The sequence below is a fragment of the Lissotriton helveticus genome, chromosome 1_1, assembly GCF_964261635.1.
Source record: "Lissotriton helveticus chromosome 1_1, aLisHel1.1, whole genome shotgun sequence".
Classification (NCBI taxonomy): domain Eukaryota; kingdom Metazoa; phylum Chordata; class Amphibia; order Caudata; family Salamandridae; genus Lissotriton; species Lissotriton helveticus.
In genome coordinates this window covers 1907068196-1907095436 of record NC_136057.1, presented here as the reverse complement: position 1 = coordinate 1907095436, position 27241 = coordinate 1907068196, and the positions used below count along the sequence as shown (strand labels likewise).

Below are 27241 nucleotides of genomic sequence, written 5' to 3'. Positions count from 1 at the left end.
TGAAGTTAGTTGGACATAGAATCCTCAATATTTTCCCTCACCTTTATGGGGGCACAGACACTGAAGTGATTCAGAAAACCCAGCTGGAAGACTGGCAATCAATTGCTAAGTTGTGAAGTGCAGAATGAGGTCACCATCCGAGATCCCCGGATGTGTGCAAAACATGGGATGATCTCTATCGATTGTCCAGGATCAAGGCCCTAGACATCCTGGGAGGTCCACCCAGGGTCACACGAAAGGTCTAGCAATATCTTGCTCAGCCAAGGCACATGAACAGGAGCATGGCCGTGAATACATCTTCTTTCCATTGCAAGGTACACCAATGTACATGCTAAGTACTGAGATGTGTGTTTTTCTACACCTGCTCTTTGCTTATGTTGCTATGACTACACACACAACTTAGTTAAGAAGCCGTCTTTGTTTTGACATTTAAGCGTCCTTCTGGCAGTCTGATTTTGTGAGCTGGTGATGCATAAGGCATGTGAGTGTTCAGGGTATGTCCTTTTGACCATCACTCTCCATGACCCCTGTGGCAATGAAGCATGTGGGACATCCACCTTGGAAACAAAGTGTGAAATGCACCTGCAGTATTGTAAAGTATAACAAAGATGATAATCTCTTCATTTGTATAACCAAGTGACATACACAATGTAATAATGGGCCTTCCTCTTTCTATTCACCAGCAGGCAACACAGACACAGGCCAGTAGGACCCAGGGAAGAGGGGTTGGATAGAAGAGAGAAGAAGAAAGCAGAATGAGGCAAGGATGGCAAGTTGGAGGGGAGATGGGACTCAAAAGAGGGCAGGAAAATGAAGGAAAATGTGAAGAGGAATGGGGGGGGGCAATACGGAAGAGGCAGCTTGCCTTCTTTGCAGGGAAAGGAGTGCACACCTGGAGATGCAGAAGTCCGGCATCAAGATGTCTACGGGAGGCGGGTACACTGGATTCAAAAGTGGTGAATCTGGACATACCAAGAGCCAGTACAATGCTGAAGATAATGATTCTCTTGTCAGTAAGAACAATTGGTGCCCACGAATTAGGTTAAAAAAATGTTTTAATCGGTATTTGTAAAGCGCAAACTACTCACCCTTGCGGGTCTCAAGGCACTGGGGGCCGTCATGGAAATAAAGTGAGCTACCACCCAGTGTCACATGGTGCTGAGCCGAGCTGCCACCGGAGCCGGGGATCGAACCATGAACCCTGTGCTCCAAAGTCAGCTGCCTTGGCTGTTGCACGACACCTCTCCAATTAGGTAACCCCTACACCATAGACAACAGAATAACTTGAGCGCATCTCTACTGCCAATTGCCCTCCCAAGAGCAGTGTCCTTCTCCCCCATGATCACACCAGTAATCAAGGGTACATTGTGCCCCCGACAGCCCTAATCCCTCATGGGTCTCCTCTACCCCAGCACAACAGAACATCTCCCCAAGACTCATTCCTGGAGATGTTTAGAAAGTTCGTGGGTGGTCATAATGCCGTTCTGCAGGCCACAGATAGGATTTTACTGCACTGCAGGATGCACATATTGCCCACACAAGTAGCTGAACAGTATTTTCTCCCACTGATTTGAATACCATTCCACATTCTTCCCAACCGGTTGCGTTATACTCATCTATTCTACCACCCTTGTCTCTGTCACTATGTGTGATCCGTTTCAGGGGGTGTTTGGGCATGTCCATACAGGAGGAAATGATGGCGGTGACTCTTCCTTCAGACCAAAGAAAAGATGGCTAGAAACCCAAATTTCCAGCCAGGTTTGGTGTTGTGATTTTGCTTGATTTGTGTTTATTTTCAAGGGGGACCTTGGAAGTAATTCTGGACGTTGTGCAAGGATAGTTTTGGATTTTGGTCATTGGTTTGATCCCTTTGGTTTCTGGTCTACTTTTCTCAAAACAAATATTTTCTTGATACCCTACTCTCTCCAAGATGTACATTCCCTGCCTGGACTAATGCGGTGTTTGCTAGGCAAGTTGTTCAGGGCTCTTCTTTTAGAGAAGGGGAGATTACCATAATTTGTGGCTTCTGTGTCTCCAGCCTTTTTTGATCATACAGTACAGCCTGTTCACAGGTTATAATCTGTGGTCGGACCATATTAGAAGGTGATGTGAACTGTGATGTAATTTTAAGATTAGTTTCATTCTCATTGTCATTTTAGGGAGATTGCCCCTTAAAACATTAGCGAAACCTTCGTTTCTTAAAAAAGTGATGCAGTTATATTCTGCATGTACCTGCGCGGGGCCGTTTTAAGCATACATTTCTCGGTCACTCTTTTTTCTTTGGCTCACCATTAAGTAGGTGCACCACATGAAAACAGAGACTGTTTGTCCTATAACAGATCATGTGTGTTAGATTTGGGGGTCTCTAGTTGGCAGAGGTAGGTACCTTTGACCAAAATAGGGACCCTTGCGTCTAGTCAGAGTAAGGGGGTACACTCCTAAAATAACCCCTGCTCACTCCCTTGGTAGCTTGGCACGAGCAGACATGCTTATCTCAGAGGCAGTGTGTAAAGTATTTGTGAACACATACAGTCACTCAGTGACAGCACTCCAGATGGACACCACATAAGTTGTAGTATAAAAATAAGCATTTTTATATAGACTTAACGCAAGACCATAAACGACAAAAATGGTAGAATTAGCGTAGTTCTCTTTAGATGTAAAAATCAACACTTTAAGTTCAATGTACCTTTAGATGCGTAACACTATACAACTAAAGTGTTGCAGGGAAGGTGATGCGTTGGTTCCTAACACGCAAGAACGGTGATAAGTCGGGTCCCTACTGCTGCTTAGGGGATGCGTCGGTTCTTCTCCGTGTGGGGAGGTGAGGCTTTGGTTTCTCACTGCGCTTCCGTTGCCAATCATGGAGTCACTTATCCATACATCAAACTACAATAGGGAGAGTGTTAGACCTGTCAGCCCTTTGGGTGGTCCCTCTTGTCATTTATTTATTTTGTCCCCTCTTTGCCCCTCATAACCTTTCATTTTTATGTCCACTGGGAATTTCTGGCGTTGACCTGGGGGTTAGGTGCTCCTTGACCCCATGTTTCCTCACAGACCCAGATCCCTTCTTTTCTGAGAGAAAGCCTAGTTGCCTAAAATGGTGGACAGCAACTGCCATAACTGACACCTCAGGGAAGGGGCCCATAGAACATCATTGGGAGACTCTAGAACCTTCCAGCTGGTTCTAGTGGCTTGAGGCTAGCCAATATATAGGCTAAAGGAAAGGGCGGCCATTTTGGAGTGACCAGAGGAGCTTGAGCGAAACCTGGTGAGGAGTAAAGCAGTTGTGAAGGGAGGAAGGCGCACTGTGAGGGGTTAGATCGTCCCACGGGCCGGCTGCTCTACTGTGCTGGTGTCCCCCCCACTTATTGACTAAGCCCTGGCACCACTTTATCATCTCTAGCTCCAAATATTGAATTGTGCCCCAGAGAAAAACGTGGCTGGACTGCTCTGGAAGAGCTGTAGACTGGCCTGGGAATTCAGCCAGGAAAGCACCTGTTTGTAGAGGAGATTGGTTTCTGCCTCTCTGCCCCTTCGGTACCCTATGTGATCTGCTTCCTCTCGGTGTGTGTGGTAGAGAATCACATCGCCCTTCCACCAAGGGACCTGTGCGTCCATAAGACAGAGGGAAGAATCTTACCTTGCTGAGGCTTGCCGCTATTCTCCCTGTCACTGGGCTACTGACCCCTCTTCACAGGCCCGTTAGGGAGGTCCAGCAGGAAGAGCCGCTTGAGGTCAGCAGGGTTGCCGTTCCTGTGAGGCGACATCGCGGAAGCCAGTGAGGGCAGGCTAGCGAGCTCCCGGAAGAAGGGGGCGGGAATCAGAGAAGGCTGGCCCACGTTCGTTCCCTCCCTCCCTGACGCCTGAGGTGAGGGCGGGACGCTGAGCCGACAGTGACACTGGGAGAGAGAGTCGCGGCGTAGTTCCTGCTCCTTCATCTGCCCGGAGCTGTCAGCGCCACGACCGGAGACACCACAGAGCAATGATATCGTGGTGAGTGATGGAAGCGGAGCTGTGTGTCGGGACCGGGACGAATCTCCCGGTAAGACTGTGCGGTGAAGCGCCGGGCCTGAGTGGGCTTCGCTAATGCCTGGCAGTGATAGGTGAGGAGAGCCTGTGACAAAACAAGTTACCGGCGTGGAATGAAATAAAGACCAGACATCAGAGGCCGGCAGTAAACGGGTCTGGGGAAACCTTTAGACTGTCTTAGCACGAACGAGGGGAAGAGAAACAGGGGACAAGGTTGCTGAATCCCCATACATTTATGTAAACCCCAATCGAGACATTACCTGTGCAAATTGAACAGAGGGGAGTAACATAGACAGAACTGGGCAAGCACTTAACTAAATCTAATTGTTGTGAAGACTAGACTGCATCATTTTAAGTTTTTGCTAACAGAATTGAATGAGCTATGTGTTCTATTCCATGTGAAACACTATCAAAGTAACCTGAAAACTGCTTATACCTTCCAGAATCAAGGTTGGGGGTTTATTTTAAGTGCTGGCGAAAGAGTTATAATATTGAGACACCCTTGCTGAGGAAAGTGGAAATGACAAATGCTTGATGTACAATCTCATGTGTTAAGTTTACAAAGCGAAACAACCTAGAGAACTTTTATAAAGCGAAACTTATTTTTCTAAATCTGGTGTGGTGTTATTTTTGAATGGATGGACGATGAGTTACTGAAGGGTGTGACGCAAACTTTACACATGTACCTTTGGAATAGGCCTTCCTACTCTGTGCCAAGCTACCCTATGTAGACTGGTATACCCAGGTCCAACATAATTGGTGTCCAGCGGTGGGATGAGAACTGTGTTTGCGTCCACTCTATAGTAACCTAGTGTACTCCACAGGCCTACACCTGGAGTTTTCTCCTGGCGGACTTCTTAAATATTTCTTTTGGTTTTTCCAAATTTGCTCCTGGCGGTGGGTGGAGGTAGCTTCTAATTACCCTTTGAACCAATTCCTTCCAAGTGGCTGTCCCGCACTCTTTGTGGCACAATGGAATTTGCACTGGGGGAGTTAGAAACCTATAATGTGGCTCAACTCCGTGAATTTTGTCAAAATATGGGAGTGTTCTTCAAGCGTGGTGCTAAGAAGGGGGAGCTTCAAACCAGCTTGAGGGCGTGGGTGGCAGCCCACCCAGATGGGGAAGGAGGGGGAGGAAACGGACAGGGAAACTGTCATCGGGGTAGATGTACTGTTCCAATCTGAGAGGGAGAACTCACTGACTGGTCCCAGAACACACTAAAAAGAGGGCAGCAGTGTCTCAGCGAGAAGCTTGACTGAAGCCGAACTAGCGGACAGGAGGGAAAAAAGACAACTAAAATGGGAGCCCCCCAAGACCCAAACTGAGGTCCGAGCCTTCCTGGGCCTCACAGGTTACTACCGTCCCTTTGTGAAGGGGTATGGCACTATTGTAGCGCCCCTCACTGAGCTCACATCCAAGAAACAACCTCGACGGGTAGTCTGGACGGAGGCTTGTCAGCAAGCCTTTGAGAAGCTGAAACAAGCAATGTGTGCGGCACCGGTCCTGAGGGCCCCAGATTTCTCCAAGGAGTTCATTGTCCAGACAGACGCATCAGAGCATGGCATTGGGGCTGTGTTATCGCAACTCAATGAAGAGGGTCTGGATCAGCCTGTTGTCTTCCTGTCTAGGGGACTGCTTCCCCGGGAACAGAAGTGGAGTGCAATTGAGCGGGAAGCTTTTGCAGTGGTATGGGCTCTGAAGAAGTTGCGGCCATACCTATTTGGCTTGCATTTCCTGGTTCAGACCGACCACCGACCCCTTCGTTGGCTGATGCAAATGAAGGGGGAGAATCCCAAGCTGTTAAGATGCTCCATCTCCCTACAGGGAATGGACTTCCGGGTGGAACATCGGCCTGGAGTGGACCACGCCAATGCAGACGGTCTCTCTAGATATTTCCGCCTTAGTGATGAGGACTCCCAAGGGGTTGGATAGTTCTCCCCACTTTAGTGGAGTGGTGTGGCTCAATGGTTAGAGGCGGCAGACCCGGAAGCAGAGAACGGCCCGGGACCAGGGTTCAATTCCCGACGCGGCAGGGTCGTGGACCAGGATCAGCGGACTCGACAATTCTCGCCTTGGTGCCTACTCTAACCAGGGATCACACTCAGCAACTCTGGGCATTAAGCTTGCCTCATCTTTACAACGGCCCCCCACAGACGCCGGGGATGCCTGATTTCACCTTGGAGATACCCAGAAGGGACCATCTCACAGGGAAAGCCAGGACGGGTTCCCCAGCGGTCTCCAGCGCCGGGACGCTTACGAGCAGCCGTGCGCTTTACAAGTCCAACACACACACACACACACACACACACTTTCAGCTGGGGGGACGCGTGTTAGACCTGTCAGCCCTTTGGGTGGTCCCTCCTGTCATTTATTTATTTTGTCCCCTTTTTGCCCCTTATAACCTTTCATTTTAATGTCCACTGGGAATTTCTGGCGTTGACCTGGGGGTTAGGTGCTCCTTCACCCCATGTTTCCTCACAGACCCAGAAATCCCTTCTTTTTTGAGAGAAAGCCTAGTTGCCTAAAATGGTGGACAGCAACTGCCATAACTGACATCTCAGGGAAGGGGCCCATAGAACATCATTGGGAGACTCTAGAACCTTCCAGCTGGTTCTAGTGGCTTGAGGCTAGCCTATATATAGGCCTAAGGAAAGGGCGGCCATTTTGGAGTGACCAGAGGAGCTTGAGCGAAACCTGGTGAGTGGTAAAGCAGTAGTGAAGGGAGGAAGGCGCACTGTGAGGGGTTAGATCGTCCCACGGGCCGGCTGCTCTACTGTGCTGGTGTGTCCCCCTACCTATTGACTAAGCCCTGGCACCACCTTATCATCTCTAGCTCCAAATATTGAATTGTGCCCCAGAGAAAAACGTGGCTGGACTGCTCTGGAAGAGCTGTAGACTGGCCTGGGAATTCAGCCAGGAAAGCACCCGTTTCTAGAGGAGATTGGTTTCTGCCTCTCTGCCCCTTCGGGACCCTATCTGATCTGCTTCCTCTCGGTGTGTGTGGTAGAGAATCACATCGCCCTTCCACCAAGGGACCTGTGCGTCCATAAGACAGAGGGAAGAATCTTACCTTGCTGAGGCTTGCCGCTATTCTCCCTGTCACTGGGCTACTGACCCCTCTTCACAGGCCCGTTAGGGAGGTCCAGCAGGAAGAGCCGCTTGAGGTCAGCAGGGTTGCCGTTCCTGTGAGGCGACATCGTGGAAGCCAGTGAGGGCAGGCTAGCGAGCTCCCGGGAGAAGGGGGCGGGAATCAGAGAAGGCTGGCCCACGTTCGTTCCCTCCCTCCCTGACGCCTGAGGCGAGGGCGGGACGCTGAGCCGACAGTGACGCTGGGAGAGAGAGTCGCGGCGTAGTTCCTGCTCCTTCATCTGCCTGGAGCTGTCAGTGCCATGACCGGAGACACCACAGAGCAACGATATCCTGGTGAGTGAAGGAAGCGGAGCTGTGTGTCTGGACCGGGACGAATCTCCCAGTAACACTGTGCGGTGAAGCGCCGGGCCTGAGTGGGCTCGCTAATGCCTGGCAGTGATAGGTGAGGAGAGCCTGTGACAAAACAAGTTACTGGCGTGGAATGAAATAAAGACCAGACATCAGAGGCCGGCAGTAAGCGGGTCTGGGGAAACCTTTAGACTGTCTTAGCACGAACAAGGGGAAGAGAAACAGGGGACAAGGTTGCTGAATCCCCATAAATTTATGTAAACCCAATCGAGACATTACCTGTGCAAATTGAACAGAGGGGAGTAACATAGACAGAACTGGGCAAGCACTTAACTGAATCTAATTATTGTGAAGACTAGACTGTATCATTTTAAGTTTTTGCTAACAGAATTGAATGAGCTATGTGTTCTATTCCATGTGAAACACTATCAAAGTAACCTGAAAACTGCTTATACCTTCCAGTATCAAGGTTGGGGGTTTATTTTAAGTGTTGGCGAAAAAGTTATAATATTGAGACACCCTTGCTGAGGAAAAGTGGAAGTGACAAATGCTTGATGTACAATCTCATGTGTTAAGTTTACAAAGCAAGACAACCTAGAGAACTTTTATAAAGCAAATCGTATTTTTCTAAATCTGGTGAGGTGTTATTTTTGAATGGATGGACGCTGAGTTACTGAAGGGTGTGACGCAAACTTTACACATGTACCTTTGGAATAGGCCTTCCTACTCTATGCTAAGCTACCCTATGTAGACTGGTATCCCCAGGTCCAACAGAGAGCATATGCACTTCAGCACTGATCAGCAGTGGTAAAGTGCCCAGAGTTATAAAACAGCCAACAGCAGGTCAGAAAAAATACAGGAGGGAGGTAAAAAGTTCAGGGATGACCCTGCAAAAAGGGCCAAGTCCAACAATGTGCTGCCCTCAAGGCAGATGTGAACTGTGCCTGCCAAAAGGTTAGAGTTTAAGTGCATTAGTAAAAGACAAACTGGGGAAACCAGTTGTTTGAAGCAGCTATGCCATCTTTTACTGTGCAGGTGGTACCCGGCCTGTTTTCAAAAGGGTGGCAGAGATCATCCTGCATGCAGGTGCAGTGAGTGACTGCACCTATCTGCAGGAGTATGCCATGGGGGTTCCACAAGATGCCCTTTCCAACTGTGGAAAGGGCACACTCGGAGGGAGCACAGTCTATGTGCTACCACTTTGGCGCACAGCCAGTGCAGTTCCTGATGGTCTCTTTGCGTCTGTGCTTGGATTCACAGTATGGAGTGGGATCACAGTCAAAGTGCTTCCTTCATTTGCATGGGGCCACACCAGCAGGGAAGGCCCTCCTATCATCATGCTGGTGGTATAAGTAAACCAACATGATCTGCACTAGAGAAGGGGCCATGCAAGCATCTATGCCCATGGGTAGATATAGGAATAACACACATCCCTACTATGCATCACAGGTTGTGGAATTGGATTGGGAACTGGTACTGGGAGTATGGGAGCAGGTTTGGTTGTGGGCCCTCTGGAAGGTTGCTGTCCATCATGAGCCCTGAGACTTTACTCGCTCTTGCTGGAATGGCTCTTGCCTACTGGCCAGGGCCCAAATGAGCTGCATTTCCTCATTATGTCTCCCGATGTTTTTCTCCTTCACCATCTGGAGATGTTTCTGGTACAACTGCAATGTGCTTAGCTGCACCCGGCTATAGTTATACAGAAGCAGGTTGAGGCTATCCTTAAGATGGTTTTGGTTGCAGAGATGGTTGTACAGGGGCCCCATGTGGGTGGTGATGGAGACCATCTTCCCCTCCATGCTGGAGATAACATGACGCATGGCATCTTGCTACATGTACAAGTTCAAAGGGCTGTGTTTTCTCAAACTAACCCACCACAAAAGACCAGCTGGTTCGATCATCAGTGGATGGCTGGCATCTGCAGCAGTGAAGCATGGAAAGTGCAGGATGGGAGCAGTCAATTACTCACCTGGGAAAACTGCGCCAAGGCTGGAAGAAATTATTGGAGTTGCAAGCATCTGGTCATTCATGTGAGCTATCTGAAGTCTGGGTGGTGGGAGTAAGTGGGTCCTGGCATCCGGCCAAGCAAATCTGACTTTGGTTTATATGTCTGGGGGCTTGCAATCTGTAAGATAGTCTGATGAGAGAGACTGATAACTGTCAGTGACTCGACTAGAGCATCCTGTTCTGGACCGAAGATTTCCTCATTCTCTGCAATGGTGTGTACTGCCATAAGTGTAGCCTGCATGATGAGGGGGCTCCCTCCTTGGCCTTTGCTAGTGAATTGAGTGTCATCTTCTGGTTCTTCTTCCCTAGTACCTGTGAATAAGAGACACTTGCTTGCCCATGAACCTGTGGCACAGTGGGAAAGGGAATAAAGTCATATTCACATGCAGGACATGTAAGTCTTGGGTAGTGCACATACAATCGTAATGCATACAATGCACAACAACTTCTAGGTATTTGCAGTGGGTGCATTGACTTCAAATACATTAACATGCAGTGCCTGCCCTTGTCAAAGGCGGCCTGCATGTGGGCCGGGTCCATGATGTTAGCTGCTCTTCAAAAATGCAGGCACAGCATTGGATCAACAAGGATTCAGAATTGGCAGCTGCTATAGAAATTAGAGAACTTTGTGAGTTGAAAAGCAGTGAATAGGCGTTAGCATTTGACATTTCTGTGATTGATGTAGAGATACAAGTCCTGACACAAGCATTGAGTAGTCACTTGAGTCCCGTCCCACAGGTTTCAGATTCATATATCTGCAAATTAAAGTCAATTCACATTGTTGGAAATTAGGTCACACACAAACCTGCCTGACAGATAAAGGAAAGTAGACGTTCGTCTTGCAGTCTGCCTCATGATACAATGTGGTGGTTGTGAACAGGAAACTTTGAGTGATTGCAGCTATGAAGAAACAGATATTGCGACAGGTGACTAGTACTTGGAACATCTTCAAGATGGTGAAGCAGTGTCTACAGAGAGCAAATCCATATGTGTTTGGTATGCGTTACACTGCATGACCAATGAAGGCAGCGTAAGTCAATTTACTTTAGTTCTTTAGCTGGATGTGGTATTTTGGTCAGATAACACTGTCAGGTTCAACAGTAAACCCTATGATACAATCAACCATGACAATTCAACGTGTCTCAATATTAACAAGGAGGACAAGGAGAAAGTATGGCGGCGCATTACCGTCCCCAGTCAAATGCATTTTTTTAAATCAACCAAGGTAAAGGCGTATACAAACATGTCCTGTTGATACTTCTTCACTATAGAGCCCTGCTTGTTCAAAGGAAACCCTTATGGTTTGTAAAAGAGGGTCCGCAACCACGAAATTTCATGGCATTCTTCTTCATCGGACCCTCACCCTATAAATGACTTCACATTAGGGTGGGCTCAACCAGTGTTCTGGGAGTGCTTTGACAATGTAGTTATGAGAGAAAAAGATCAGGTTAAATCATCTAGGATATATCATATACAAGTTCATTTATTAATGGTCATCCTGTCAAGATTAAAAATCCAAGTACTGATTTAATACAACAAAGGGGGTGGTTTGAGGCTAATAATGGTCTCTACGTCCTAGCTCCAGGTCTTCATTGTTCGTTTATGTTAAGTTGCCCTGACAGGGCATGTAGACTTCATCAGGACCAGAATATCCCTAAGCAACATACAGGAGGACCAACGAGTAACTCTATACATTATTAGTAAAGGCTATTACTCATGCACACATTCATGCAAGACACTCATGAAAACTCACGGTTGCAAGCTAGTTGTTCACACTAACTCGGGGTATATATTTGCGCCCATAGGATGCACGCTGCGGCCTGCAACTGCACCTAGACTGACATTTGCACCCCTGGATCTTGCAACATGCAAGACCTGCCCATGTCAGAGGTGGACTGTGTGTGGGCAGGTCCAATGATGTTAGCTGCTCTAAAAAAAACAGGCACAGATTTAGGACAGACATGCAAGGAAAGTGCAATTCAAGAACGTCTTGTACCTGGGAAGCCACGCGACTGAGCTCTGTAGCGATATCCACTCCACTGTTGCCAATCCCAACCACAAGCACCCTCTTCCCCTGGAACCCATCTGGGTGTTTGTATTCTCGGCTGTGCATAAATTTGCTTTTGTACTTTTCTAGGCCTGCAGGGATGACAAGAGACACATCATATGAAGTGAAGGACCGTATGAACATGAAAATGAACAGTACCCTGCTTCGTCTTCACTGACCCTGCATTGGAAAGGCAACAGATTACTATTGAAAAGTCAGTAAAACAAACCAAACCTTTCCGACACATTATTATAGCTTGGATAAATTGCTTTACAATGGAATAAAAACCCGATCTTCTGAGCCCTTACCTTACTGGGTGACAAGTGCTCAACACACAGCTGGAACACTCTTTTTTTTTCTTTCTTCTACCATCTGTCCATCCCTATGGTTTCATCAATTATGGATGAACAAATAAGAACTGGCTCAGCCTGTCCTTCCTAATTATTCTGTTCCTTTTCTCAAAATCCTTTATTTGGGTACAAACCATCAAAAGTGTAAAATATCATTGTAATACATGCAACCGTTTTGCTTCATTCAACATTCATAATACATAAATATACTCTCATAAACATTAACATATCATCATTAAACTCCCCAGCAGCCCATGTGCAGGGCCATTTCAAAACAACTGGGTTTTTTCAAGATTCAGGAGAGTTCCTCAGATTAATAGTCATATCTCTACATATCTATTTCATTAATTAAAACTAATCCTAGTTGCCAAACATATATATCAAATTAATCATAACTTATACAATATGTAATTCTGTTTATATTCCCTGACCATGAGGTTTTCACCTGATGACTAGTACGGTTAGTGAAAAATGAAAGACTTATAGTAAGAAGCCCCATGATTTGGAGAAGAGCTTTGCATATTTGCTGGTGAGGCTGATGGAAAGGTGTGAGGCAGTAGCAGTGGGAGCTATGGATTTGGTGAGAAGGATTCAGGGTATGCTGCAGAACCCCAAATGCATTACCAAGGTGGGTCAAGTTAAGTGGAGTGCTATCTGGATAGTGTAATGTTTCTTGGTGTTGGAACTGTAGTCAGTGGATAAGGACACAAGTTAATTAAGCAGGGTCGGAAGGCATTCCAGATTCTAGTCATAGTTTCCTTCTCCTAGGGAATGCAGAAGCAAGGATTGATCGCCTCTTTGCTCAATTCTGTGAATGAGAAGCACTTGATAATGGCAGCAATGACAGCACCTATCAAATCTAAACATGAGGAAATCTATCTAGTCATACCAGTCTAATTCTCTAGATTCTCCAATTTGAAGCAACAAAAGGATAATGGTTTGAACACATTAAGGATATCTATATGTCAAAGAGAAAACTACATGGAAAACTTGCAAATGTCAAGGAAAAGTTCATGATGGTTGGAAATAGGATGAATTCCTTAGCCAGTATAGTCTGTATTCTTCTAGAATGCAATGCATTCTTCCAGAAAAATAATAGATGCCAGGGGCCAACATTTTTCAGTTGTCACTAGTTGTAGTTAGGTACTAGTTACCATAGGTACAGCATTTATTTGATTTGTAAACCCTATAACACACATTGACGTATCTTCTAACCCTGGGCGTAGGACTACGCTACGCTCGCAGAGTGTGCGTAGTTTGCGGTACTACGCACTATGCGAATTATACGTAGCACAGTGCAGAAACGTGTGTCAGGCATTTTTTGCTTGCTCGCGGTCCTCAACATCAAGTTGGTGACAGCGAGCGAGCAAAATCAACATCCTGGCTAGGCTTTTTCCTTGTTCGCGATCAGGAACATCAAGTGCTGATCGCCAGCGTGGAAAATAAACCTCCCGCGAGATTCTCAACGCGGGGAGGTCAGGTTTCTAATTGCGAGTGGTAGCGTATGCTCGCGACCGCTCACGATGAGAAACTACCAGTCCGCATTAAGAAAGCTGCTGCTCGAGTACAAATCTACTTGAGCGGCATAAAAAACGACTGCTTGCACTGTGCAAGATGCCGTTTGCAATGATTGCACAGTGCGGACAAGCATCCGGAACTGTGCAATTAGTGCGAACAGCATTTCCCTACCGCATCACGCAGTTCGCGTAGCTACACGTAGCGTGCATAGTGCGAATTGCACTTCGCGTAGCTACGAGTAGCGCTACTACGCAAACTACGCACATGGTTAGATCTTCACAAAACTTTACCCAAAAAATGTTCATCTACCTCAGCTACCCCCATGAAAGTTTTGGGGTGATTCAAATAGTGAGGACTGAAAACAAAAGGAAGTGCAAAAAACTATTTTGCAAAGTAGTTTCAATAGGGATTTTCGAACAGCACTACAACCCAAATGGCTGAATGAAATTACACCAAATTTGGTAGAAAGCTAGGTTATGATTTTAAAAAACGTGCTTTTTGTGATATGGTGTAAATCAGTTCAGTAGTTTAAAAAAATTAAGTATATTTGGATGGGTGGTTTTGCGTGATTCTTGCAAGAGTCCTGCAAACACGCAATTTCAAATAATTGAGCAATCTAGTTGTCTGAGAGGGCTTCTTTTCCCATTGGTTGTCTCACACCTGTGCTCTGATAGGCTGTTTGTTCATGTAGTCAGGCCCGGTGGCCAACAATGAGCCATGCATAGCTCTCAGCCAAGGATGTCAGGGGTTTGTGTTACCTATGTTAATAAAATATTACTTCATGTTAAAAAAAACTAGAAATTCACTGAAAAAACAAACATTAAAGTGATGTAACAGTTAGGTATGGGAATAATATCTTACTTTGCATTTTTTTAAACTCAACAATTTACAAAACTTTTGGGGTAAAGTGGCATTATAGCTAGTTGGAAACCTCAGTATAAACATAATGTTTTAAACTAAAAAAAACACTGAAATCTAAGGGTTATAGTTATTTCAAGTAACTATAACGTGTGTTCTTGCCATGCACTGCTTATGACCTCACTAATCACAACACTGACTACATGTTCTATGGCACCATTAATAAAAACACTAATGACAACGGAACTAAGATCATTGATTGCCGAGTTATAATTACTTTAAATAATTATAAAGGTTGAATTTCAGTGTTTAAAATCTTAGGTTTAAACTCACATTTAAATATAGCGATAAGGCAATTAAGAACAATAACTTCACTTACCCTGAAGCCCCTCACTTTAGTAAATTGCATGATGGTGCTCCTGGCATATTGGCATCTTTTACTATGGACAGAATTGGGCTTCGAAAAAATGGGGGTGAGAGAGTTAAACTATTAAGATGACTGGAGTCACGTCTATTTGAAATAGGAACTAAACACTCAAGGGGATTTAATAAGGATGAGGAGTTTGCGGTCCATTTATGTTATTGAATGGGCTCCAGTTTTATCTGCATTCTAATGCTATACTAAACAGTTTTTCATGTCCTACTATCTAATGCATTATCCCATTCTTTGCTTCTTGGAATCCTTCTTTCAGCTCACCAGCTCACTGGCCCTTATTTATCTGAGGGCCTTTATATCAAGCCATTAGCGGCAATATTGATTCAATTTGGGAGGTTATTAGCAAACAGGTTTTTCTGTAGGAGGCCTTCTTGCACCAAATTGTTAATTGATTAATGAAAATATTGGTGCAAAATCCGAAACATAAATATGCAGCTGGACCCATCAGGGGTTTCATTTGTCAATATGCATGTATGAAATCTGACCACTTTGATAATTGTTGTGAGATGTATAAGCTTCATGTTGCATGCCTATACAGATACACAGTTGCTTTTTATTATTTGGTATCACTTTTCTGGCTGGACAATGCGAAACAATGACAGTACTCACTTCCTGTGCTGAGATGCATGCACAATAGTATTTGCTTCATTCCCAATGAGTTGATTCTGCAATAAACAGAAGAAAGACTCAGGGGCGGCTCTAGGCTCATGGCGGCCCTGGTCAGGGAGCGTAGGTAGGGGGAACCGGAAGAGGGGGTCTGGGCGGGGCAGAGCACGGAGGCCAGTGAAGAGGGGGGGTCAGGGTGTTTGGAAGTGGAACAGAGTCGGAGGCCGCCAAATCCCTGCCATGGGCCGCCACGCAAATATGTATCCATCCTCAGAGGATTATTATATTAAGGATATATATTGGCGTGGTGGCCCCTGGGGTTTGGTGGCCCTGTGCAGGTGCACAGCTTGCACATGCCTAAGGGTGCCCCTGAAAGACTATAGGGAGCTTTGAGATAGTATGTCTCCTGTCACCACTGAATATTTTGTATATGTTTTGAGTGAGCGAATAGGGCAAGTTGTTCTGAGGAAGGCTGCTAAGTCGATATGCGTTACTTAATAACAAATAAACCAGTGATATTTGTACAGAGACAGCATATTTCTTGAATCAAAAATATCAATGCAATTGCAGGAATATGTGTTAACGAGCTTCAGCACCCATTACAAGGCATTGGTGCTGCTTGGCGAGGGAGCAGCAACACCATACTTGTCACACACAAAAATAATTATTATTTATCTTTATTTCATTTAAATACTAAAATTATTTAATTTAACTATTGTATTTATTAAATACTATTATAACAATAGTAGTAGTATTTTGGCTCGAAAAGGGGCACATACCTGGCTTGTTAATGCACCACTTGATGTGAGATTATATTTTTTTATAACGTTTGTAATCTGTAGATATTAAAAAAAACCAGCTTCTTATGATCACCATTTCTACTTTGCACCTCTTGCCAGGTAATTATTCTATGATTCGTTAAAAAATGTCCCAACTCCTCTAATCTGCAATCTTTCCAGTTTTTCAGGCGATTAGAACGAATTTGGAGACCCCAGACTTTTACATTCTATCAACTTTAAATAGTGGAAACCAGAGGAGCCAGTTTTAAAAACATTTTTTTTTATCTACAAGCAAAATCCTGAATGGTCTTATATCTAGTTCTTTTTGGCAGTTTAGCTATTTTCAAGAATGTTGGTATCTGCGAGCCTGAATCCTGTACCATTTTTTCAAAGAAAAAAATATCTATAAATCCCTTTGGTTCTAGTAAGCGCACTGCGAGTTCTAAAATCGATGCTTCGTACTAGGTTTGCATTCTAGGCAATGCTAGTCCACCCTGTTTAAATTCTAACTGGAGTATTGACTGCTTGACTCTCGAGGCCTTTTTACTCCAGACAAATTCTCTAAACATTGATTCCAGCTCTTTAAAAAATGTTGCATTCATTTTAAAGGGGATGTTAATAAATAGAAATACTAATAACGGAAGTATGGACATTTTTATAAGGGCTACATGACCTATTAGCATTAAAGGTAAAATTGACCATTTATCAAGCAATATTTTGATTTTGTTCTGCATTACTAGGTAGTGTAGCCTAAATAGTTTTTCATACTGACGAGAGACATATATTCTCAGGTAACGTATTGGTTCCATACTTAACGCCTGGGGTTTAAGGTTGAAGAAACTCCAAGTACATATTTAACACTAAATTCTCAGTTTTGTATTTATTTTGTAGCCCCCAATCCATTTAAATTGGCTAAATTCTAATAGCACTCGGTCCAGATTCGGTCGCTCAGGACTTAAATATAGAATAATATCGTCAGCGAATAGTTCGCCATGTCTGGTATTGGGCTCTAATTTCCTCATTGTCACGGATGCTCACCAGGGCTCAATAAAAAAGGTGAATAACAAGGGGGACATCAGGCACCCTTGTCTGGTCCCAAGATTAATGTTCATTGTCCCTATTTGATTTGCATTAATGACCACCTGGGCCTAGGCACCCTGATAGATGTGAATCTATCACTTGGTCAGGAACCCCAAATTTGCACAGAGCAAAAAAAAGAGCATCCCAGTTGACCAGGTCAAACGCCTTTTCGGCATCTACCATCATATTTGGTGAGAGTGTTGAATTATTCTTAAAAAAAGTCAAGCGCTTGAATCACAAATCCGGTATTCGAGGACATTGACCTTCCAGCAACAAATCCTAACTGATCTTTATGTATCAGTTCCTGCGCAAGTGGAATAAAGTGTTGGGCCCAAACCTTCATAAGAATTTTATAATTGGCGTTTAGGAGACTAATCGGCCTATAAGAATTTACAACTTTATGCTTTTTGCCCTTCTTAACAAAGCTTACAAACACAGATTCTTTAAAACTAACGGGAACACTGCCCCCTTCTTAATGTGATTAAACAGTCTCGTAAAAAAGGGGATCAGTTCCTTAGAGAAGGCCATATAGAATTCTATGGGGAGCCCATCGTTACCACACGCTTTTGCACCGGGAATTGATTTTAGAACGAGTAAAGACTCCTTTTCTGATATGTCAAGTTGTATTTGTTGCCTAAGGACCTCAGACACGCTGGGGATACTTATCTTCTCCAAGTATTCCAGGATTAAGTCCAGTTCAACTTCATCGTGAGTGGTATAGAGCTGTTGATAGTGATCCATAAAACATTTTGCTATGCAGTCCCTATCAGTTTTCAGGACATTGGTCTTTGAATCTATGATCTCAGAAATAAGGGCAGTTTCTTGTTTGTTTTTAATGGCCCCAACTAGCAGTTTCCCAAACATTTGACTGTCCTCGTATACCCGCAGTTGATAGGTCCTAGAGCTATTTATCTCTTCTAGTAAAATACATTCCCTTAATACCTGTTTTGCCTTTTTGATCTGACCCCCACCTTCCCTCTTCCCCTGTATAGGGGTATTTCGCAGCCTCAGGGCCCTATCCACTGCCTGCTCAAGTGTCCTAATTTCTGCAAGTTGTTTTTTGGACTGGGCAGCGGAAAAAGCAACTATTTGCCCCATAATGTTGACTTGAACCCCCCACACAGAAAATAAATCTGCTGTTCCTTCATTAATCCTAAAATACTCTGCAATCAATTCCCTTGTCTCTGCTGTCCACTGGGCATCCTGTAGGAGGAGGCGATTCATCTGGTTTTGAGCTTTGTTAGACAGGTTATTTTTGGCGCGATCCTTGTCGCACTGCGTCTCTCAGTGCCTTGTCAAATTGTGGAAATATGTGATTGGTAGACCACTAAGGACGCGCTCCTTTAACATGAAACTGATAGAGTTTCTTCACTCATTTTTATTTGTAAATTTCCATTATTTCTTTCCACAAATTAATGAATCTTCGATGTTATGAATCATCAATATCTTTATTGATTCTCAATTTTTTGTTCAAATGTATTTGATCATTCATTAAAATCATGACTACTTCATCGCATTACATCATGCCCAATGCATTTCGGGTTTGCAAGGATAACCCTTCGTCAGGGGCCTGTGAATGAAAGCATACAGTACCTTAGCATTCAAAACAAACCAAATGGATTCATGTGCTAACAATGCAAGAAAACAATATACATACTATGAGGAAAATAACAAGTTCATTCAAAATTAATAGTTCATTCCAAATTGATATTTTACGTGGCTAACGTATAACAAACCGTATGCTTATTCTTGAATTGGTTAATGCAAACTCTATGTCCAGCTAGGTGAGGTGGTGTGGTAGAGAGAAATTCTGCTGACTAAACGTACTGAGTGGTGGATAAAGTACTTAAGAATGCGCCTATGGAAAGACGCTTAGTGAGCAGACAAACCAAATAAATAAGCTAAGCCGTGTGTACGGCTGCGGTATAAGTCGGGGGGAAAAAAAGTCAACGTGAAAAAATAAGAGCGCAACATGATGAACTTACTTGATGCGAACGCGGAGCTCTCTCAGCAATCCGAATGCGGAAACGGTGGGATTAACGCTAAGCCTATCACAAGGCTTCTTATGGTTCAGTGACCGAATCACGTGGTAGAAGAAAACGAAAAACTCGAGCGGTAAAGGTCGATACAATAGTTTCAAATTAGCGACATGGGAGTTCAACCTAGTGGCAATGTGTGCAGCATTAATAATGGATATAAATCTAGAAAAAACGTGAATGTAAATAAAAACGCTGGCTGGCTACCCATAGCAACTTAAGAGCTGCAGTTTGATTGGGTGGTGGTTTCGATCACGTGATCGGTGATGTCAGGAATCAGAAAGTAAACAAAGATTTCTGGAAAAGCGTAATGTAAACACAAAAAATAATGTAAACACAAAAAAATAATAAAGGAAATGTGAATGTGAAAAAATAAAGTCACAAGAAATATAGGTGGAGAGTTAACAGTGAGTTGATGTATGTGTTTTCTGAAACAAGTACAAGCATGGAACAGGATTATTCTGAATTTCGCAAGCGTATGAACGTAGTGGGTTGAAAAAGATCAGAATAATATACAGACAAACAGTATGGTGAACTATATATCCAGATAAACATGTGCAGTCTGTTGGATAAAAAGTGAAGGATACGTGAACTAGCTGGCGAGTTTCATTCTGAATGACATTGAAATCTATAATACAGTGAGGGTAAGTAGGGCTATAAAAACCTAATGCTGTGTTGCTGTAGAGAATGCCTCATAAGAAACATGCACATTCAATTCTATCATTAATTCCCGTTGGTTGAAGAGAATTCAGTTTTTTTATCCAAAAGAATTCAGCCTGTAGGCGCTGCTTAACTGGATCCATGTCGCAGCGTTGTGGGAGTATCTCCAGTATGGTAAATTTCAATTGCGCAATTTGATGATTGGCTTCAAGCCAATGTGTGGCCACAGCAGATTTCGTATTCTTAGTGCGGATGTTACTTTTGTGTTCTGATATTCTTATTTTTATTTTCCGTTCGGTTTGACCAACGTATATTTTGCCGCAGGGGCATTTGAATGCGTAGATCACATTTTTAAAATCACAAGTTCCTGTGTATTGTAAGTCTATCTTGTGGCCTTTTGTAGGATGCATCAGAGTTTTCCCAATTATTACATTATTGCAATGTATGCAATTCAAGTATTTTGTCATTCCTTTATGTTGTAATTTGATGTCTTTTTTAGCAGTGAGAATCTCTTTCATGTTTTTTGATCTTTGGAACGTGAAAGTCACGTGGTCACTATACAGATTTTGAAGATCAGGTTCATCTTTTATTAGCGACCAATGTTGGTTGATGATTTTCTTGATCTTTTTGCTTCGGTAGAGAATTTCAAAACGCACACAGTTTTTTGTTCTGTAGTTTGGTGTGATGACTTCAATAAGCTCTCTCTTGGTAGTTTGGCTACTTTTTTTAGGGATTCCTCTAGGATCTCGTTAGGATATCCTCCTGCGAGGTATTTTTGTTGTTGCTCAATCAATTAGTTTTCTAGGATATGGGCATCAGAAGTGATTCTTTTCAGACAAATGAATTGTGATGTGGGTAAATGTTTCTTCAGAGTTTCAGGGTGAAAGCTCTGAAACAGTAAGCTGGAGTTGCGGTCTGTAACTTTTTTGTGTACTTGAGTTTGTATTTGATGATTGAGAATGGTGATTTTTACATCTAAGAATGATATAGTTTCCTTCTGAATGTTTTGAGTAAATTTGATCCTCGGGTTCAGTTGGTTTAACACTGCAATGTTGGTCAAAAGTTGATGTTTTTCTCCTTTCCAGATTAGAAACAGATCGTCAATGTATCTTTTAAATATCACCAAGTTGGTGGTCCAGTTAGTGTTGTTTAAAATGTTGTCATATTCAAATTTGGACATAAACAGGTTAGCATACGAGGGGGCCCCCCCGAAACCCATTGAAGTACCGTTACACTGGTTGTAGTAGTTGTTTTTCCATTCAAAATAGCTGTGGTACAGCGAGAAATGCATTAGTTCAATGAGAAAAATCTTGTTGGCTTCACAGTCTTTGTCTCTTAGTAGATTCCATTCGAGAGCTTCTAGCCCTTCATTATGTGGGATCGACGTGTACAGTGACACGACGTCTACAGTACATAACCAATATTCTGTATTTGCCTCAAGTTGGATTGTTTTGAGTATATTGAGGAAGGCTGTCGTGTCTTTTATGTAAGTTTGTCCTTTCTGTGCGATAGGTTGTAGATACCAATCCACGTATTTACCAATACTTTCTGATATTGACCCACAAGCTGACACAATGGGTCTGAAAGGTGGTTTCTGGGCGTTTTTGTGAATTTTTGGTAACATGTACAGTTTTGGTCTACGATGAGACTTAGTGTCTAGAAATTTGTAGGTTTTTTCATCAATCCATTTCATGTTTAGTGCATGTTCCAAGATTAGTATAAGGATTTTTTGGTACTCTTCTGTTGGATCAGAATTCAAAGGTATATATGCGTTGGAGTCATTCACATGCTCGTTAACACTGTTATCGTAGAAGATAGTGTCCATTATTATAAGAGCCCCTCCTTTGTCAGCTGTTTGGAATGTTAACTCTGGATCATTTGATAAGTTTTTCCTCAGAGTATGTATATTGTTTTCTTGCATTGTTAGCACATGAATCCATTTGGTTTGTTTTGAATGCTAAGGTCCTGTATGCTTACATTCACAGCCCCTGACGAAGGGTTATCCTTGCAAACCCGAAATGCATTGGGCATGATGTAATGCGATGAAGTATTCATGATTTCAATGAATGATCAAATACATTTGAACAAAAAATTGAGAATCAATAAAGATATTGATGATTCATAACATCGAAGATTCATTAATTTGTGGAAAGAAATAATGAAAATTTACAAATGAAAATGAGTGAAGAAACTCTATCAGTTTCATGTTAAAGGAGCGCGTCCTTAGTGGTCTACCAATCACATATTTCCACAATTTGACAAGGCACTGAGAGACACAGTGCGACAAGGATCGCGCCAAAAAGAACCTGTCTAACAAAGCTCAAAACCTAGGTGTGCACGGAGATAACAGCAACTTTATTATCTTGACCCAGTCTAACCCATTCCCTGGTGCACCCAAAAAAACAGAAAAATGCAATTCGACGACATTGCTCAAATCACAACCAATCAAGCTGAACTATTAGCTTTCTCACCAGAGACAGCAGAAGAAATATATGGACTCATACAGGAGACCAGAGCATTCAGCCCTAATATTTCAACTACAGCACAATTAATTCGACAGTTCGAATTCTTAAGCAAAAAGGAAATCAACCAACGGCTGCATGACACCACACTAATACACTACCATAAAAATAAAAGAATCCCCAGAGGGTTAAGAATCGCTCTTAAACCAATGCTGTGCAAAAATAACAAACAATTAGTAGAAAAATGGTACCAAATTTTGAATAAATGTTCATTAGACCTTATTCTATTGATAATACAAGAACTCTCAAAAGTTGTGAAAGAAATTGAAACGGATTTGGAAAACATGAAAAAAGAACTTGATAAATTACCTGACTTACAAACAATCTTGGAAGATGTGAACAAAAAATTAGATAAGTACGCAAAAGAAGTGAATGACCGAAAAGTTAGAAAATACAAAAGAGACACTATTGATTATAAATATGATGAGGTATACACTTGGGCTGAAATTTATAATCAGAAGAAATGGCAACAACTGAAGCCAAAAAACATCCGGAAATTCATCGCAAGAAAGCTTAGTCTCAAAATCAGACATTTCACAATGAAGACATAAGCCCAGCCGCCAATGCACCACCTATCGGCACAACAGGAGGGGCAGAAGAAACAGCGGAAGAAATAGCAAAAAGAACAAGGAGTCAAAAATCAGTAAAGACGACTTAGTGATTAACATTTCTTCTAAACAATTAACTCCGGCGCAAATGGCTGTACTCAATAAAGGAACTTCCTTTGTCCCTACATATAAGACCAACTTGCCAGAAACAGAAATTGCTTTATTCAAATTCTTCAGAACACTAAAATTAAAGTATTTTTTCAAAGATGCATCAGTCTCTACAGCAGTTAACACCATGGTATTTAAACCTAAGAGCACATTTTGCGCACCTTATTCTCACAAAACCATCGAAGCTTTCGAAAGGTCAATAACTTCTGATATACAAAGAATCAATTTATACAAGACCATCAAAAGTAATTTATCCAAGACAGAATACAATCATAAACTTATCAAATGATCCAGAGTTAACATTCAAAAGAGCTGACAAAGGAGGGGCTCTAATAATAATGGACACTATCTTCTACGATAACAGTGTTAACAAGCATGTGAATGACTCCAACACATATATACCTTTGAATTCTGATCCAACAGAAGAGTACCAAAAAATCCTTATACTAATCTTGGAACATGCACTAAATATGAAATGGATTGATGAAAAAACCTACAAATTTCTAGACACTAAGTATCCTCATAGACCAAAACTGTACATGTTACCAAAAATTCACAAAAACGCCCAGAAACCACCTTTCAGACCCATTGTGTCAGCTTGTGGGTCAATATCAGAAAGTATTGGTAAATAGTTACGTGGATTGGTATCTGCAACCTATCATACAGAAAGGACAAACTTACATAAAAGACACGACAGCCTTCCTCGATATAGTCAAAACAATCCAACTTGAGGCAAACACAGAATATTGGTTATGTACTGTAGACGTCGTGTCACTGTACACGTCGATCCCACATAATGAAGGGCTAGAAGCTCTCGAATGGAATCTACTAAGAGACAAAGACTGTGAAGCCAAAAAGATTTTTCTCATTGAACTAATGCATTTCTCGCTGTACCACAGCTATTTTGAATGGAAAATCAACTACTACAACCAGTGTAACGGTACTTCAATGGGTTTCGGGGGCCCCCCCTCGTATGCTAACCTGTTTATGTCCAAATTTGAATATGACAACATTTAACAACACTAACTGGACCACCAACTTGGTGATATTTAAAAGATACATTGACAATCTGTTTCTAATCTGGAAAGGAGAAAAACATCAACTTTTGACCAACATTGCAGTGTTAAACCAACTGAACCCGAGGATCAAATTTACTCATAACATTCAGAAGGACACTATATCATTCTTAGATGTACAAATCACCATTCTCAATCATCAAATACAAACTCAAGTACACAAAAAAGTTACAGACCGCAACTCCAGCTTACTGTTTCAGAGCTTTCACCCTGAAACTCTGAAGAAACATTTACCCACATCACAATTCATTTGTCTGAAAAGAATCACTTCTGATGCCCATATCCTAGAAAACTCATTGATTGAGCAACAACAACAATACCTCGCAAGAGGATATCCTAACGAGATCCTAGAGGAATCCCTAAAAAAAGTAGCCAAACTACCAAGAGAGAGCTTATTGAAGTCATCACACCAAAATACAGAACAAAAAACTGTGTGTGTTTTGAAATTCTCTACCGAAGCCAAAAAGATCAAGAAAATCATCAACCAACATTGGTCGCTAATAAAAGATGAACTTGACCTTCAAAATCTGTATAGTGACCACGTGACTTTCGCGTTCAAAAGATCAAAAAACATGAAAGAGATTCACACTGCTAAAAAAGACATCAAATTACAACAAAAAGGAATGACAAAATGCTTGAATTGCATACATTGCAATAATGTAATAATTGGGAAAACTCTTATGCATCCTACAAAAGGCCACAAGATAGACTTACAATACACAAGAACTTGTGATTCTAAAAATGTGATCTACGCCATCAAATGCCCTTGCGGCAAAATATACGTTGGTCAAAACGAACGGAAAATAAAAATAAGAATATCAGAACACAAAAGTAACATCCGCACTAAGAATACGAAATCTGCTGTGGCCACACATTGGCTTGAAGCCAATCATCAAATTGCGCAATTGAAATTTACCATACTGAGGGGGGCGTGGCTTACGCGCCGGCGAGCTATGGCGCATCTTCCGTGAGCTCCGGAACAGCGCGGGACTTGCTGTTTGTTTCCCGGTGTCTTGTCCTTCGGCGGAGACCAGCAAGAAGCATCTTTCTACGGCGGAACATGGTCCCCGTCTGCTGCGAGGTGCGGCGGCCCTCCTGAATGCCGCTTTACACAGTTTTGCCGGTAAACATCCCTCGGCTGTAGTGGAACGCGAGCGGCCGCCATTTTGTGCCGCCGAGCTCGCGTTCCGTTTTTTATTTATTTTTGCCGCATTACCAGCCTGTTGTTTCTCCTGATGCGATATATGGCCTTATGGTGCTGGGGTATGATGTGGGGACCGTTTAACATGTTCCTACTCTGCCCTCGCGACTTTTGGCGCTGCAACTCTCTTCATGTCCTCTCATTATCTTCCTATTGATTGACGGCGGCCATTTTGTGGTGTGTCTGGCGCACTATCCATCACCTTCAGCTCCTCATCTCATAATCATATGTGGTGTTCTGGTTGACCTCCTGTGGTCTCAATTCTTATGGACGCTTTGCTGTTGCCTTTCTACATATTCCTGGATGGTTTTTTGCGTGCACATTACCTTGAGTCTTGCTCCATTTCGACGCACAACGTGTGGGTTTGCGTTGTTGCTTCTCCATTGCTCCGTAGTACCTCTTCTACGGCCTCTTCGCCCCAGTACCTCTGCTTGCTCCCTATATAGGGTTTCACCGTTTTGGTTCTTGCGGTGTGAATTCTCCTCCTGTGGTTCTCCTAGTTTGCCCCTCTGTTGGCATCATGTCTCAGAACACGGGACATGCGAGATCTTCTGTCACCGGTACTACACCGAAACGCCACAAGAATGACCCTCCTTCTCCTATTCGTTCATCTCAGAATCCTGTGCTGGACTCCATTTTAGAAGAGGTTCGTGGCTTACAACCATTTATGGTGGCAACTAACGAGAAGCTCAAGCAGATAGAAGAGCGCTGGGTCGTTATGGAGAACAAGGTTTTACAACTCGAACAAAGCGTCAGTGACGTCCAGGATGTCTCTTCGAAAATTCCTATTCTAGAAAAAGAAATACAGCAGCTGAAACTCCACACAGAGGACCTTGAAAATCGCAATAGGAGGAATAACCTTCGTATTTATGGTGTTCCGGAGTCCCTTGAGGGGACCGACATGGTGTCCTTCGTCCGCAAATTCCTCTATGAACTTTTGGACCTCCAAACGGAATCTACTCCTCTGAATATACAGCGTGCTCACCGTTTGGGCCGACTCACGTCAAACCCGACCAAACCTAGAGGCATTATCCTACTTTTTCTTGAATTCACCGAATTGATGACTGTTCTTAAAGCTGCGAGACTTAAACGTCGCCTCCTCTGGTCAGGACATACCATATTTCTTGCCCAGGATTTATCAAATGCCACGAATGCTCGTCGCAAGGAGTTCCTCAATTTACGACCACATATGAGGGACTTGCACATTCAATATGGAATCCTGCACCCATGTCTCTGCAAAATAACTCACAACGGTCGTTCCCGTACATTTGATGATCCTCTGAAGCTTCGTGAATACCTTCGGAACGTCTCTGCTGCACCTTCCACTATGGACACCAATGACTGAAAATGATTAATATATTTTTCCTACATTCACTTATCTCATGTCTTGACGACTGTTGTGGCCTTGTCCTGGTTTCTCTCTTGTAATTCTTTCCTATGACTTCTCTTCCATTTGTATATCTCATATCCCTATTCCCGCGCTTTCCGTTGCTCTGTGGGGTTGCCGCCTTCGCCGGCGTCTCCATGCTCCTAATGTCTAACTCTACTCTGTTCCCTCAGATCTGGCTTCTTTGTCTTGATCTGTTTGTTCTCTTTCTTCCTCTCTTTCCTTCTTCTCTCTTTTTTCTTTTCACAGGCCATGCATGTTCTCCCAATGCTCATTTTTGTTCCGTGGTTTTCTTTGTGTGCCTATCTTCCTTTCTTCCTTTTAACTCCTGTGCTTCTCGTTACTCCCCTACTTCTTTCCGTATGCTTGACATGCTCATTCGTCTAATGTCTCCTCGTATTTACCCTAATCTTCTTGCCTTTTGTCATATTCATTATGTGATTCTCATTTTTACCGTGTTTGTCTCCACTGTCTTCCCTTGTAGTTTTTCA

General features: G+C 43.2%; 1 protein-coding gene across 1 annotated transcript in view; it reads right to left on the bottom strand.

The window, feature by feature from the left end:
* LOC144754764 (dimethylaniline monooxygenase [N-oxide-forming] 2-like) overlaps positions 1 to 27241 on the bottom strand; it is a 368566-nt gene that overhangs the window by 191165 nt on the left and 150160 nt on the right. The window contains exon 5 of the mRNA XM_078642962.1: positions 11475 to 11617. Within this exon, the coding sequence (XP_078499088.1) occupies positions 11475 to 11617 (143 nt within the window). The remainder of the gene's footprint in view (positions 1 to 11474; positions 11618 to 27241) is intronic.